The sequence below is a fragment of the Macaca mulatta genome, chromosome 2 (assembly GCF_049350105.2).
Source record: "Macaca mulatta isolate MMU2019108-1 chromosome 2, T2T-MMU8v2.0, whole genome shotgun sequence".
NCBI classification, from domain to species: Eukaryota; Metazoa; Chordata; class Mammalia; order Primates; family Cercopithecidae; genus Macaca; species Macaca mulatta.
This window is the reverse complement of record NC_133407.1, coordinates 190,408,514-190,423,200: the sequence shown is the minus strand read 5'-3', so window position 1 is coordinate 190,423,200 and position 14,687 is coordinate 190,408,514. Positions and strand designations below refer to the sequence as shown.

The 14,687-nt window shown below is 32.7% G+C and overlaps 1 protein-coding gene across 4 annotated transcripts in view; it reads left to right on the top strand.

The window, feature by feature from the left end:
* EPHA3 (EPH receptor A3) overlaps positions 1 to 14,687 on the top strand; it is a 357,743-nt gene that overhangs the window by 15,778 nt on the left and 327,278 nt on the right. For all 4 annotated transcript variants that reach the window (XM_015129202.3, XM_001083136.3, XM_077994063.1 and 1 more), the window contains exon 2: positions 3,762 to 3,826. In XM_015129202.3, the coding sequence (XP_014984688.1) occupies positions 3,762 to 3,826 (65 nt within the window). The remainder of the gene's footprint in view (positions 1 to 3,761; positions 3,827 to 14,687) is intronic.

Sequence of the window (14,687 nt, the reverse complement as noted above, 5' to 3'; positions counted from 1 at the left end):
ATTCTAAAATTAACAAAATAATGTGTTTTCTGTTACACACCAAAAATATATGGCAATCACATCATTAGAATATGAAATCTGGGAAGGGGTAACTTACAGCTTTGATAAATAACTGGCATGAGATAGCCATTAAAGAATGAAGTCATACATATGTTCCTATCTAGCCTTAAGTAAGTTTTATGTGTTAATAATTCTCTAAAAATCAAAACTCCAGAAACTTGTACATTTTTAATCTGCCCTCACTAACTGGGAAGATTTTATCATTGTGAACTCACATTGTCCAGCAATTGAAATAAACTATCCAATTACTAGTGCAATTATAACTCAGTCCACAGTATTATATTTGTACGTCACAACTCATCAGACTATCCTGTCCATCCTAGCGTTTGAAAAGAAATGATCAGGTCTACATATGTTTAGAGAGGGACAGCATTCTAGTAACCAAAGTTCTTGCCTGTATCAGTGTGAGGTTTAAGGTATGTATTGCAATGTTACATTGAGTCAATGTATGCAGATAAATCCCTCACAGATTTACTTTGAAATTCCATTCATTTTCTTTTCTTACCTCAATTATGCTATATACTCAAACTGTTCTATAATGGATCACAGGAGATTTGAGGTTTGTATCCTGGGAGTCCCAATTAAGTAACCATTCACTTTAAAGTACTTAGAATTCTTAGACGGTGTTATTTTTATTTGGGTACAAACAAAAGGGACTTTATAAATCCAAATTATATGCTTTTAAAATGTGTTTTGAAGTTAACTATTCTACTCTACTAGGTCATGTATTTAGGTCATGTAATTGAATTATAAATATAATTCAGAAGTCAAAATGGAACTGTTGTCAAATAATATTAATGTATTAAATTTACAAGAAGGGAGTCTGTACAGCATGTTATAAACTCATGGTGGTTTTAAAGATATTTTTGGTATTTGAACATCACAGCAACATTGCAAGATAGTCAGGGTAGATATAATTGATAGACAATAGAATCAGTCAGAAGTAATGCTGCTAATTGTGTTTTTCTCATTTGTGCTAAATGGAGTACACTAAAAATTTAATTTCTGAGTAAATGCAATAAATTTAATTAATCTATACTTACTTTAATTGACTGTATGGTCTAACTTATTTTGGTTTGTTCTCATTTGAGTAGAAACCAAATGCTGATGTGATTAGTCCAGTTCTTTTCCATTGTTCTTATTATCAGAAGAAACTTAAGGATATGGTAGTTCATTAGCTGATAACCTACATTCCAATAAGTAATTTACTAAATAGAGTCTATGTAATAACCACATCTTCTTCTCCTCACTCTGGTTACTAATACTAAGATTAAACTAGTGATTGATCTTAGCATGTGGAGTAACATATAATTATCATTTAGTAATGTGCAATTAGTACCTAAACACAATGATACATTAAGCCATTTAAACCCCCAAGGACACTGCAAATATAATCTAATAATTTATGCATACTGGCAAGCTGATTTCTACTATGCAAATCCCATATAAAGCTCAGAGAGATTAAATGATTGGTATGAAACAACTAACAATTGAACTAGGTATATCTTTTATGAGAATGAATGTAGGTAATATCCTTTAATTTAAAGGTGAGGAAGTATTTTTGTATTTTCAAAAATTTTCTAACACTGATCTGAAATATAATCTATAACATTGATTAATTGGTAGAGGGTTTTTAATTATTTTTCAGAGATAATTGCAATATAATTAAGCATACTGTTAATTTCCAAACTGATATCATGGGAAATAATGCAATTATGGAAATTATACTATGTAATCCATGCAGCGGCTATCTATCTTCTGTTTTAATCTAAATACAGTTACTTCTCATTAGGATTAATTTATTGGGAAAACATTCTTTAATCATTAAGGAATTATAATGTAAAAGGTAAAGTTTATGTTTGTCTTTCACTAGCAAAACTTAAAGAATCAAACTTTGAGAATTGTATTTCTTTTACATTGTAATGATCAAGAGCCTTACTTTTACCCACCTAATGTATTTATCAACTAACCAGGTAATCAAAATTTTAGTACTACCTGAAAATTTAGAAATCTAAAGTCTATCAAATATGTAATTAATTTTTCTTAACATTTTATAAGATTAATATTTCCTTTACAAAAAATAGTTGAGATGATTTTTAGTATGTCAAATATGTAATTTATTTTTCTTAACATTTTATAAGATTAATATTTCCTCCACAAAAAATAGTTGAAATGATTTTTTAAAGTCTATCAGATATGTAAATTTTCTTTACATTTTAAAAGATTAATGTTTGCTTTGCAAAAAAAAATTACTTGAGATTATTTTTAAAAGAATGGTGCTTTTCATGTATCAGGAAACATTTTGTAAACAACATGAGAACATGTTGTGCAGTGTACGTATTTACATTATGTTTTGCTGTGTGTATATATGTAACCCCTGAAAATGATTCCTTTCTATTGTGTGTATTGATTTTCATGGTCTGGTTCATGTTAATAATGCATGCTGAGTTTATGTAACCTTCCTTCACATCCTCCATTAGTCAATCATGGAATTTTTTTTCTAATTTAGAAGAAAGATGAGGTAAAATCATAGCTTCCATTATTTAATAGGTCAGATAGACAAAGTGAACCTTTTGTTATTAATTGTATTTGAAGTGCTGTTTTATATTTAATTTTCTAACCCATTACAAATTAATATTCGGTGTGGAAAATAACGTTCCATCTTCTTTTAATAATATATGCAATCATATGCATGTTATGTTTTACTTTTCGTGTACAAACATCGATGAAAAGTCATTAGAACTAGCACGAAGTTCTGAGTAAAACCACTAAAGTCTTTGAGTAAAAATATTCGCTCTGTCGCCCAGGCTAGAGTGAGTGGCGCGATCTCGGCTCACTGCAAGCTCCGCCTCCCGGGTTCCCGCCATTCTCCTGCCTCAGCCTCCCGAGTAGCTGGGACCACAGGCGCCGCCACCACGCCCGGCTAAGTGTTTTGTATTTTTAGTAGAGACCGGGTTTCATCGTGTTAGCCAGGATGGTTGCGATTTCCTGACCTCGTGATCCACCCGCTTCAGCCTCCCAAAGTGCTGGGATTACAGGCTTGAGCCACGGCGCCCGGCCAAAATAACTACTTTAAATAAGTAAAGCTTTACACAGGTGTTATTATAAAACTTAGTTTTACTTTTATTTCTCCTCAAATTGGTAGTTAAGCTTTTTGTTTGTTACATGTAAGTAAATAATGAATACATTTTTAAAAAATACACATTGCAGAATAATATGTTGAGTATTAGCCAGGGACAATATGAAGGTGCCGTATTAAATATAAATAAACATATATTGATTCACTGTAGCAACATATTTAAGAAATGAATTAATTGTGAAATCATATGCAAATTTATCAAATTTAATATTTTTGAAGGTATTTTGATATGCTAGCATTAATATTGTTTTCTATTTTGCATTTTTATTGTTTCCTCTTTAAATCTGTAATTATTATGTAAGAAATTGTCAGTATACTGAACATTAACCTATCCTTGTAAATAAATGCGAACAGTTTAAAAGGACACAGAAACTTTTCATCTCTTAACTTTCCCTGTGTATTTTTTGTAACTCCCTTTTTTTATACTAATTATAGACTTACAATGAAAAGGAAGAGTTATGTTTTTTGAGCAATATCAACAACAGACAATGTGAACTCAACAGAAGCAAATAGAAATAATTCACTGTTATTAATTGTGTTTGTGTATTGTGTTTTATTTCAGTCAATCTACTGGATTCAAAAACAATTCAAGGGGAGCTGGGCTGGATCTCTTATCCATCACATGGGGTGAGTTTAATAAACTATCAAAGGGAAACATCATTTTCTCCATTACCTTTCTTAGGGAGCAGATGAATTTATTGTATTCTCTAAAGAGAACTCTTGTACTTCTGGTGACAAATTATATTTATAGGAGTATTCAATATATGGAGTAGCACAGCTTGACATTTGTGTCTAGTGGAGTTACTGAGAATTTTGAACATTTTTTTCTTCTTCATTTATCAATTGCTTGAATGGATTGATTAAATAGTTTAATTATTGTTGGCATCATGTTAATGATTTAAGAGTGACTTTTTTTTTTTTTTTGATGTGATCAGAATAGGTGAATTAATTAGACTGCCTAAATTTCAGGTGATGTAGAAAGTTTGTATTTGGAGATGGTAATCTCCAAAGTCATAGCCTTAAAATCAACCTCGGTAACTGCTCTTCCAAGTAGGTAGAATTATTGTTCAACATTATAAACCTATATTGTCTTAATTTACTTGTTTAAAATGTCTACAATTTGCCTAGATCAGTTTAAAAATGGGAATATTACTTAGAAAAAATCTGCTGCTGCCTTTAAGTTTTAAACTTTTTATATAGCTTTGGTATTTTATCAATCCAGATACAAATTACAGAGTGTGTAGTATTTTGGTGCTCTAAATGACTATAATGAGCCTTTTCTGGGAGAAAATTTTTCTTTTAGTTTTTCTGAAAAATGGGGGGTGGGGTTACATTTCTCAAACTTTTTTCCCTACACAATTTTGTAATAAATTCCCCAACATACCTTTTTGTTTCTAAGTATAGCTTGTGAAATATGTGAAATATTTTGAAATATTTATCATAGGAACAAGTGTATGTATTCCTGTCCTTCTATGATAGTCATCTTTTCAAGAGATTGTAATTACTTCCATTTCGTATTGGTGTTCAGTCTTTAGAGTTTTGTGCCTAAATATACACAGTTTTATGATAGCACCAGCTTCTTCACCAGCGGATGTTTTCCATCAGAGATACTTCATCTATCTGTCATCTTTGTATCTGCTTCTCTTCCTGACACACCTTGACTTTGACAATATGCCAAAACCTAAAATCAAGCCTTCATTAGTTACTTTAGAGCATAGAGTATGAAGTAAGCCAGGATTTGGTTTTCCCAGAGGTGTGAAAGGAATCAAATGATTTGGATAAAAGCACAGCCTAGGTTGTCGTAAAGAGTGAATTGAAACTCAAGAATGAGCTGGAAAACTCATTTGAAACTAATCATCTAAAAGTCAAACCTCACCTTAATTTGATTTTAGAAATTTAAATTTTTCATGACTCTTTCAGATAACATACCAGAGAACCTGTTGCCTCAGGATATAAGAAAAGCAAAAACTATAGTAATGTTTAGTTACTATATATTAGTATTTAGTATACTATATACCATATATACATACTATACACTATATATACTATATAATATGGTATATATATTAATATATTAGTATCTATAACTAATAGATACATATATGTTTATTTTTTAAAACAAGAAATTATCTTATATTTCACAGCAACAGTCTGGCTGATGTTTTCCTTTAAAGAAGGTATAGTGGTAACACATTTTTATATATTGAGAGTTGGGGGAAATGAATTCCCCCATTGTTAATCTCGTAGATAATGTGATGGGGTAGAGTTGGCACTTCTACTTCTAGATCTATGTTGGAGGTAGACAGTGGGGTGTTCTTAGCACCTTGCTGGGTAAAGTGTGACACAGGGACAAACCAGCAACATCAACATGTGGGAGATTATTAGAAATGCAGACTACCAGACCCTTCTCCAGACATTGTGAATCAGAATCTGTATCTCAATAGGTGACTCTTTAGCACATTCAATTTGAAAAACACTCCTCTGGATAAATTACCTCTTCACATTTCCCATCTCTGGCCCAATTTACTATCTCTTTGTTGTCTAGGAATCTCTTATAGCTTCCACAGTCAAAAGTTTTCAGTTTCTTCTTTGGTTTACTGTTGCCTCAGAGATCCCCACTCGGACCCATTGGCTCCTCTTCATTGCTGTCCTCTGTTGATCTTTCAACTGTGATTTTCTTATTTCTGATGCATAAAATAGCCTAAAATGGTTGGTCATTCTCTTCAAGCTTATCATTATTATTTGCAGGGAGAAAAGAGAAACTCCCCAATAGTTCATGAAACTTACAATACCTAAGAACCCCAAAGCTAAAAAAAAGAATAAAATCAAATGATGTGAATTATTGTTCTGTGGTGATATGTAGTGTATATTTCCTTTAAATTTCCCACATATTTTGTTAACCATAATATATATAAGGAAATATATAGCGCAGTTTAGAAAACGTTAGATCAACTGTTTTTTTGGGAAATTGACCAAATTATTAGGTGAAAATACTGTATGGTAAGTTTAGGTTTTGGATTTAATAGCCTGGCATATACAAATATTTGTGCCTCCAGATTCAATTAATTATTTTTATTGCTCTCATTTTTAACACGGCAAGGATAGATTAGTTTTGTGGTTGTATTGTTTTTAAAGGAAATAGATACTTATAACAATTGTGATATCCTTGCTGAAAGGTTTTTCATAAAATAAAAAGACAAGTAATAGCTGGAAATGGACTTTGAGTTTGTTATTTTTCAGATTAATTAAATAATAACTGGCAGTGCATCTGACTGGAGGATAACTAAAATATGACTGTAAACTTAAGGGGAAAAATCATAATAACAATATTATACCATATTAAATCACTGCAAATTCTCACTCTTGATTTAGGGTAGTGGTTCTTAACAGGTTGAGCGAGTAGGGAATTTTTATTTTATCTCGGGGGGATATTTGGCAATGTTTGAAGACTTTTGTCACAACTGGGGAAAGGAGGCACTTTTACATTTAGTAGGGGAGACCAGTGGTACTGCCAAATACCTTACAATAAACATGGCAGCCTCTAAAAAGAAGATTGATCTGGTCTAAAATGGCAGTGCCTAAGTTGAGAAACTCTTACTTGGGGGATTAATAATAGCATTCCATCAGGAACTGTCCTTAACTAAGGAGATCTGGGAGACTGCCAGGTCCTTCTCTAACTTCCAGTCATGTTCTCATCAGAAGCTCTGAATTCCAAATCTGTTGAAATATAAATTTTAAAAAATAAATCAGTGATTCATTTCAGACTTAAAATGAATCTTTCATGGAATGCTTGTATCACCTGAGCTATTAAAAAATTAATATATTTGGAGGAAAATGGCCAAGAGTCACTCATTCCTTCATATAATTTGTTTTCTTTTTCTATTCTTTCTTTTCCTCCAAAGATGTATTCATACATGAAACTTTGCAATTTGCCTAGGTAATTTTCTTGGGAGTAGTATTTCTCTCTCCATTTTTAAATGGTGCTTCATATCTTAGAGAAAACCTTGTAGGGAAATATGATACTACATATATTATTAGGCCTTGGACCAATTCTCCAAATAAATATCTGGGAGTAAATTTAATGAAACTTTAATTTTCTCTAAATGAAGGTCATGAAAATAATACTCAAATTTGTAAACTGAAATTATTTATGGAGGTCATGAATAGCAATTCATTTTTCAATGGAAGAGTTTTATTTGTCACTCATATTATCTGGCATTATATTTGGTGCCTTTAGCAAAGCAGACAGAAGCAGTTACCTTCTCTGGGCCTATAAACTATGAATTATAATATGATATTTGAATCCAGGGCTTAATTTTATTCAGAAATTTGGGTAAATAATTCAATAGTTCTAATATTAATATTTGATTTTGAGAATAATCAACACATATCAAAGCTTCTATATATTGTTAGGTTACAGCTTAGAAAAACAGTCTTTTGCTTACACATGACTCTTAAATTGATTGTACTTAAACTGATCGATGATTGATTGATTGATTGATAGTGTTAATCTACCATGTAAACTTTCTTAGACTACATATCATTACATAAATTCATTGGAGGAGAGATCCAAGGAAGGTCGAGCTACACAGTTTTCATTTAGTATAGTATTGATATCCTGATTAACTAGTACAAAGAAATTATAAGCTATGACTCAATTAAGGAAACTCCAATAAGAAGAGGGTGAGGACTGGTAGGGTTCAGGAAGTGTAGAAAAAGCACTGTCTGCAACAAGTAATATATATTTGTGGAAAATAGAGGTATCAGAATTAGTAATTGTGGAATTAAGGTTTCTTTAGATATTTATTGATGTCTTAGCAGTGAACGTGCACTTAAATGAAAACACTCTTTTGGCAAATAGAGAGCTTGCTGATTGCCCACCCAATATCTGGATTCTCTTTGCTGATGGAAGAAACATCGATATTGTTCAAGTTTTCACTCTCCCAGGTGTTACTGGAAAATGGCCCTTCTGCGACTCTGTGGGTTTAATGTTGATTCATCTGAGAACTAATCATGACCATGATAGTTATTTTGGCAGGGATTGGTTGAAGCAAGTGTAAGTAAAGCCAATGATGCTGGTGCAGAATTCTATGATTTCTAGGAAAGGTTTTCCTCCTGATAGAGAGATAGGGAGAGACCCAGCATTTCCTCTGTTTGGACTTGTTCTGTAAAGGCTCTGGGTCTGCAGCAGCTGCATTTCTCTCAGGACTAGAAAGGCAGAGCCCAGTGAGCATAAGAGAAACCAGCATGGAACCTTGTTATCACTGAACCACTGAATTACGTGAAATAATGCCTCTTCTTTGTTATTTAAGCCACTCTTAGTATTTTTCATGCTTTCAAATGAAAGGCATCCTGATAGGATGGAATGTTTTATCTTTGCTCAAATATTCTAATTTCTAAATGGAGGCTATCATTGTGTATTACAGTGTCATATATATTTTCCAGATTGTCTTTTTTGGTACTTTAGTAAGATGTCAAAAATAATAGAGTAGTAAAACAGGTTAAGCACATTGGTTAGAATTGAGGCATCTGCATTTCCACTCTATCTCTACCCCTTATTATATAATCAGATGTAAGCCAATTAATCAAAAACTGACCAGGTGGCTCACACCTGTAATCCCAGGGCTTTGAGAGCCTAAGGTAGGAGAATCACTTGAGATCAGGGCTTCAAGATCAGCCTGGGCAAACAGCAAGAACACCCTATCTCCAATAAATACATAAACACATAGAAATTAGCCTGGAGTTGTGGCATTCACCTGTAGTTGTAACTATTCAGGGGGCTGAGGTGGGAGGATCACTTGAGCCCAAGAGTTCCAGGCTGCAGTGGGGTATGACTGAGCCGCTGCACTCTAGCCTGGATGACGGAGCCACACTCTGTCTCTCAAAAGGAATTCTTTTTTTTAATCTTGAAAAAACATTTGTCTTCACCTCTAAAAAAAGGAATTAGAGTAATTCCTATGTCATATCACTTTAGAGCAAATGAGATTTGAGCATAAGTATATATATGTGTATATATAATACATGTGAAAGAGCTATATAAATGTCATTTCTTATTCTAAGACAAGCTTTGAGGTTCTCCCACTTTAATTCAAACTCTTTTGCTAAATTCATTTACATGTCTCCATAAACCTCAATCTACACTCGAGGTCTTGAATTTGTATTTAGGAGAAGGAAAGTTGACAGTGTTGTGTGAAGTCTCAGCAGGCACCTCTTCTCAATTCAGAGTCCAATACATTGCCTCTGATGTCACTTCGTTTTTATTCCATCTAATCTGCACAGACTGAAGTTCACATACAATCTTGCTGCAAAAGGAATTGCGGTTTTGGACCGTGAATTTAAATCATTATTACTAGGCTCGAACACATCTTTATTAGTCAAAATAGGAACCATTACAATCATCACATTTTTGCCAACGAAAAATAAGTTTGTTTATTCCTGTAGAATAAAAATTCATGCTTCGGGATTCGATGAACTCTTGGAAAGCATTTTCTGCCTCCTGCTAGTTGTGGAAGCGATTTCCCTGCAAAAGGTTCTCGAGATGCTTGAAGAAGTGGTAGTCAGTTGGCGAGAGGTCAGGTGAATATGATAGATGAGGCAAAACTTTGTAGCTCAATTTGTGCAACTTTTGAAGCATTGTTTGTGCAGCGCGTCGTGGGGCATTGTCGTGGACAAGAATTGGACCCTTTCTGTTGACCGATGCCAGCTGCAGGAATTGCAGTTTCCGATGCCTCTCATCAATTTGCTGAGCATACTTCTCAGAAGTAATGGCTTCACCGGGCTTCAGAAAGCTGTAGTGGATCGAAACAGCAGCAGACCACCAAACAATGACCATCACTTTTTCGATGCAAGTTTGGCTTTGGAAAGTGCTTTGGAGCTTCTTCTTGGTCCAGCCACTGAGATGCTCGTCACCAGTTGTATAAAATCCACTTTTTGTCGCACGTTACAGTCTGATCGATAAATGGTTCATTTTTGCGGAGAATAAGAAAATGACGCTTGAAAACAACTTTTTTTTCTTTTTTCTTTTCTTTTTTTTAACTTTCTCTCCGCTCATGAGGCACCCATTTATCAAGTTTTTTCACCTTTCCAATTTACTTCAAATGCCGAAGGACCGCAGAATGGTCAGCATTGAGTTCTTCAGCAACCTCTTGTGTAGTTGTAAGAGGATCAGCTTTGATGATGACTCTCAGTTGGTCCTTGTCAACTTCCAAGGACAGGTCACTACGCTCCTCATCTTCAAGGCCCTTGTTTCCTGTGCGAAACTTCTTGAACCACCACTGCACTGTACCTTCATTAGCAGTTCTGAGCCAAATGCGTTGTTGGTGTTGTGAGTTGTCTCCAATGCTTTACAATCCACTTTGAACATCAATAAGAACATCGCTCGAATTTGCTTTTTGTCTAACATCATTTCCATAGTCTAAAATACATATAAAAAAACAGCAAATAATAAGTCATTACCAAAAACAAAACGAGAAATGCACATTAAAATGATGTATAACATATTTCACACTTAATTCAGAACGTATTCCAGTATCAAATGGCAAATTTCAACAATGCAAACACTGCAATTACTTTTGCATCAGCTTAATAATTGAGGCAGTTAAAACATAGTAATTTGGTATGTAGTTTATTTGTAACTTTTAGTGATGAGAATATTCTCAAATATTGATATTTCAGATTTCAGGTCAAATGTTACTTCTTCATGGAGACCTTTTCTCAAGCCACCCTCCTGCCCCACCATCTCCTAAATGACCCTCACCCCATCCCTAGTGTATAACACCTGATAAGCTCATCTACCTCCTTACGCATGTCCTTTGTTGTATATCCACAGCTTACAATTATACATTAATGCAATCATTCGATTGATCTTTATTTCAGCCAGGAAACTCTGGCTTTCACAGGAAAGCTCTGTGAGGCCAATCCTCATTTCACGAAATTCTCCCTTAACTCTTAGCATTTACAGTTTCTATATTAATTGCCCATGAATTAAAATTATTAAAAAATGAATAATAAAAGCTTTGCCAATTAAGAAAGCTGACATCGATTTTTGTTTTGTTTGGTTTTTTGAAAATAATTTGATAATTTAGACTATATTACTTGAAACAATGTCTTTTAGAGATTTCATTGTCTCTTTTAATGGCATAAAATTAAGTACAATTCTTATATATAAACGCATATATCTTCTATAATCTATAATATATCTATATTAAATATATTACATTGTCTTTTGTACTAGCAGACATATTTAGTTAAATGTAGCTAGAAAATACAACTGGCCAGTGAACTGAAGTTTAACTGAAAAAAAAACTACATAAAGATAACTTCATATTGAAAATTATATTGATTGTTATCAAGGGGGGAAAAGTGAGAATCCTGTAAATAAATCCAGTTCAGCAAATCATAGAACTGTTTAAAATGAATAAATCATAGAGAGGAATGAAAATAATAAAAATACTTTCTAAATTAAGTCTTTACTTTTCTACTTTACAGTATGATGTTACTTGCCTGTAATATTAGAATTATTGCTATTTGGGAAGTTCAGGTTCTACAAAATCTTACCAACTGGATTTCTAGCTTTCGCCTTGTGAATGGGGTTTTAAATGCAGAAAGAATATTTTGACAACTGGGTGTCAGCGATAACCACCTGGGATTCTGCCTTTATGAATCACAGTCCAAATTCTACTTCATAGACTGAATAGTCAATCCAGGAACATCAAATTTTTGACATATGTGATATGTGATTCTTGGTCATTTGAAACTGTTCTGCCTAGACTCTATTTTAAGTATGTCACTCTCACCTATTATGCCGACCTCTCAAGGAAAGATGTCTGATTGCGTTAGAAAAACATGGCAAAATCTTACCGGCTTGTTTTTTTGAACCTTTCCTTGAAACAAAATGCACTCTGGAAAAAAAGGGGAAATGTGGACAAGTGCTAGAAATCAGATAAGATAGAATTTATTCTAGCAACATTTAATTTTTTAAAAATAAAATGCTACCTTGGTGCTTTAAAAAAAAATAGAAGTGATTTTTCTGTTGCTAACACTATGTCTCTATGTGAATTGTCTTCTCTTCATCAAAACAGTGTTTATGTTTAGGGAGATTGGATTAGAATTTTAAAAATATGGCATGTACTCTATTTCATTTCTTTTACTTTGATGTAAGCTTAGTGGGATTTAAAACAAAGGAGACTTGAAACATGTGCATGGGTTTTATTTCCTCTAGCTTTACTCATAAATTTATTTGTGCTTTATGATCATTACCTAACATATATTAACTATAAAGTTAAATAAAAAGCTAAGATGTAGTCAAATAATTTTCATTTCTATTTTGAGCATTTAAATATTTCATATGTTTGCGATAATCATTCTTTATTTGTTTTTTAAAGTAGATTTAAAAATTCCAAATAGAAGATGAAATTCTGCTTCTGCTAGTTTTTCATATTGATAACATTTTTTCTCTAGAACAAATAACTTTGACACTAAGCTCTGTTTTGTTGTTCAACTTCAAATTAGCATATTTTCTGGTCAGAAATGCACAGTTATTAAAATAAAAGTGACTGAAAATATACATATTATAATTTTAAAAGAATGGCTTTCATATTCAATTCATTATATATTGAATGTGTTGAAACGTGCAAAATAGTGTATGGCAGACTGAATAGGTTTGTGCATTACTAAGAAATGTCCTATTCCTTTAATATTTTATAGAGAGTATATTCAGCCTAAACATTATGTTTTCAAGCTTCCAAGTGTTCTTTTGTATGAAGGATATAAAAACAAGATACATACTCTGCTGGAAAGGAGTTTCAACGGTGTCTTTCCATTACATGTAAAACAAGAATTTTTAAAAATAATTCACATAAAAGCTTTGCTTATTTAAAATATTGCCTCTTTTATTAAAATTTTTAATTATTTTGACCCTTAGGCTTATTACACTCTGGGTGCTTAATTTCTTTCGAAAAATTAAAAAAAGAAATTAAATTTAGTCTATAAAAACTATGGTGTAGTATACTTTTTATGTAAGTCCCAAGTCCCAAATGATAGTGATTGAACCTGAGAATGCTTAATGGCTATGATGCGTACAATATAAACCACCTTAAGTATTTCTGCAACCTTAATAGGGTGTAGATTACCATCACTGTTTTTCCTGCATATGATGCTCACTTTATTGAGAAATTATTACATAAATAAAAATATTACCAAAGTAATATATGAGATTCCTTGGGAGTTGCTAAAATCATTTATCTCTATTACATGTGACATAAGAAGAAAAATGTCAAAGGGGCTACTTGGATTTTTCTGAGTATATCTAAAATCATATTATTACACATTATTTTTATTAATTCTGTTAATAAGGCAGTTTGATATATATAAACTAACAGATCAAAATTGTTACTTTTAAACTTCTATACAATAGTTGTTAGAAATGAAAATTCTGAGCCCTAATCATGACTTGATGCATTAGAAACCCTGCGGATGGAGCCCAGCAATAGGATTTTTAATAGGCTATCCATGGGATTCTGATGCTACTCAAGTTTGGGGATCACTGTGTTAGAAAATCATTATCTGATGTAATGAGGCATACAGTACTTACTAAGATATTCAGCTGCTGCTTGATTCAGGGCTGTAGTTCATCTCAACCTCTAAATGCAGCACTGTGCATAATTCATGATTAATATAACTATTGATATTTTTAAATATTGGATTTTACAATAAACACACAGCAAGAGAAAAGACATGTTTTTCTGGCAACTTGGGAAATCCATTCCTGGAAATTTGTCATAGGAATTTATTCCAAGTCATCAAATTTATTTCACGTAATCTTGGAATTTAGTTTGAACCACATGTAGTATCTTCAATATTTACAAATACTTATACAGTATTTATATATCTGGAATCTATTGCTCATGATAAAAGAGATGATAATAAAACCCAAAAACTAAATAAACAATGAATTAAGTGATAGGGAGGTGGGAATACAGAATTGGAAAGTCCCTGTCATGTAGTTACTAGAATATAAGGTTGTCTGGGAAATGACTGTTAACTGTTCCCAGAGTGTTACTAGGATCAGATTGTGATGAATTTTATGTGCCACCCTAAAATACTCACATCAGTCAAAGACAACATTTTAAGCAGGTGATCAGGGAGGATAGCGTAATTGAAGAACAAATAGGAGTCAGAAAGGACACTGTAAAAGTTCCCACTGTAGGTTAATAGGACCTAGAATGAGCCTCCTATTCTTTTGGATATATATCTTGATGATTTAGCATCAAGTAGAACTTTTATTATTTTGTTAAGACTCTAGGAGGAGCTATCCTTAAAAATCAAGTCTTTATTATTTTCTTTTCTTTTTTATTAATCAGATAATATTTATAATAAAGTCACAAAACAAATAGAAGTCATATTTGGAAAACTGAGTAACTTGTAGGACCTATAGAGGACTCAGTGAACATGAAAATTATCTAGTAAACTAGGGAAGGCAAAAGAAACA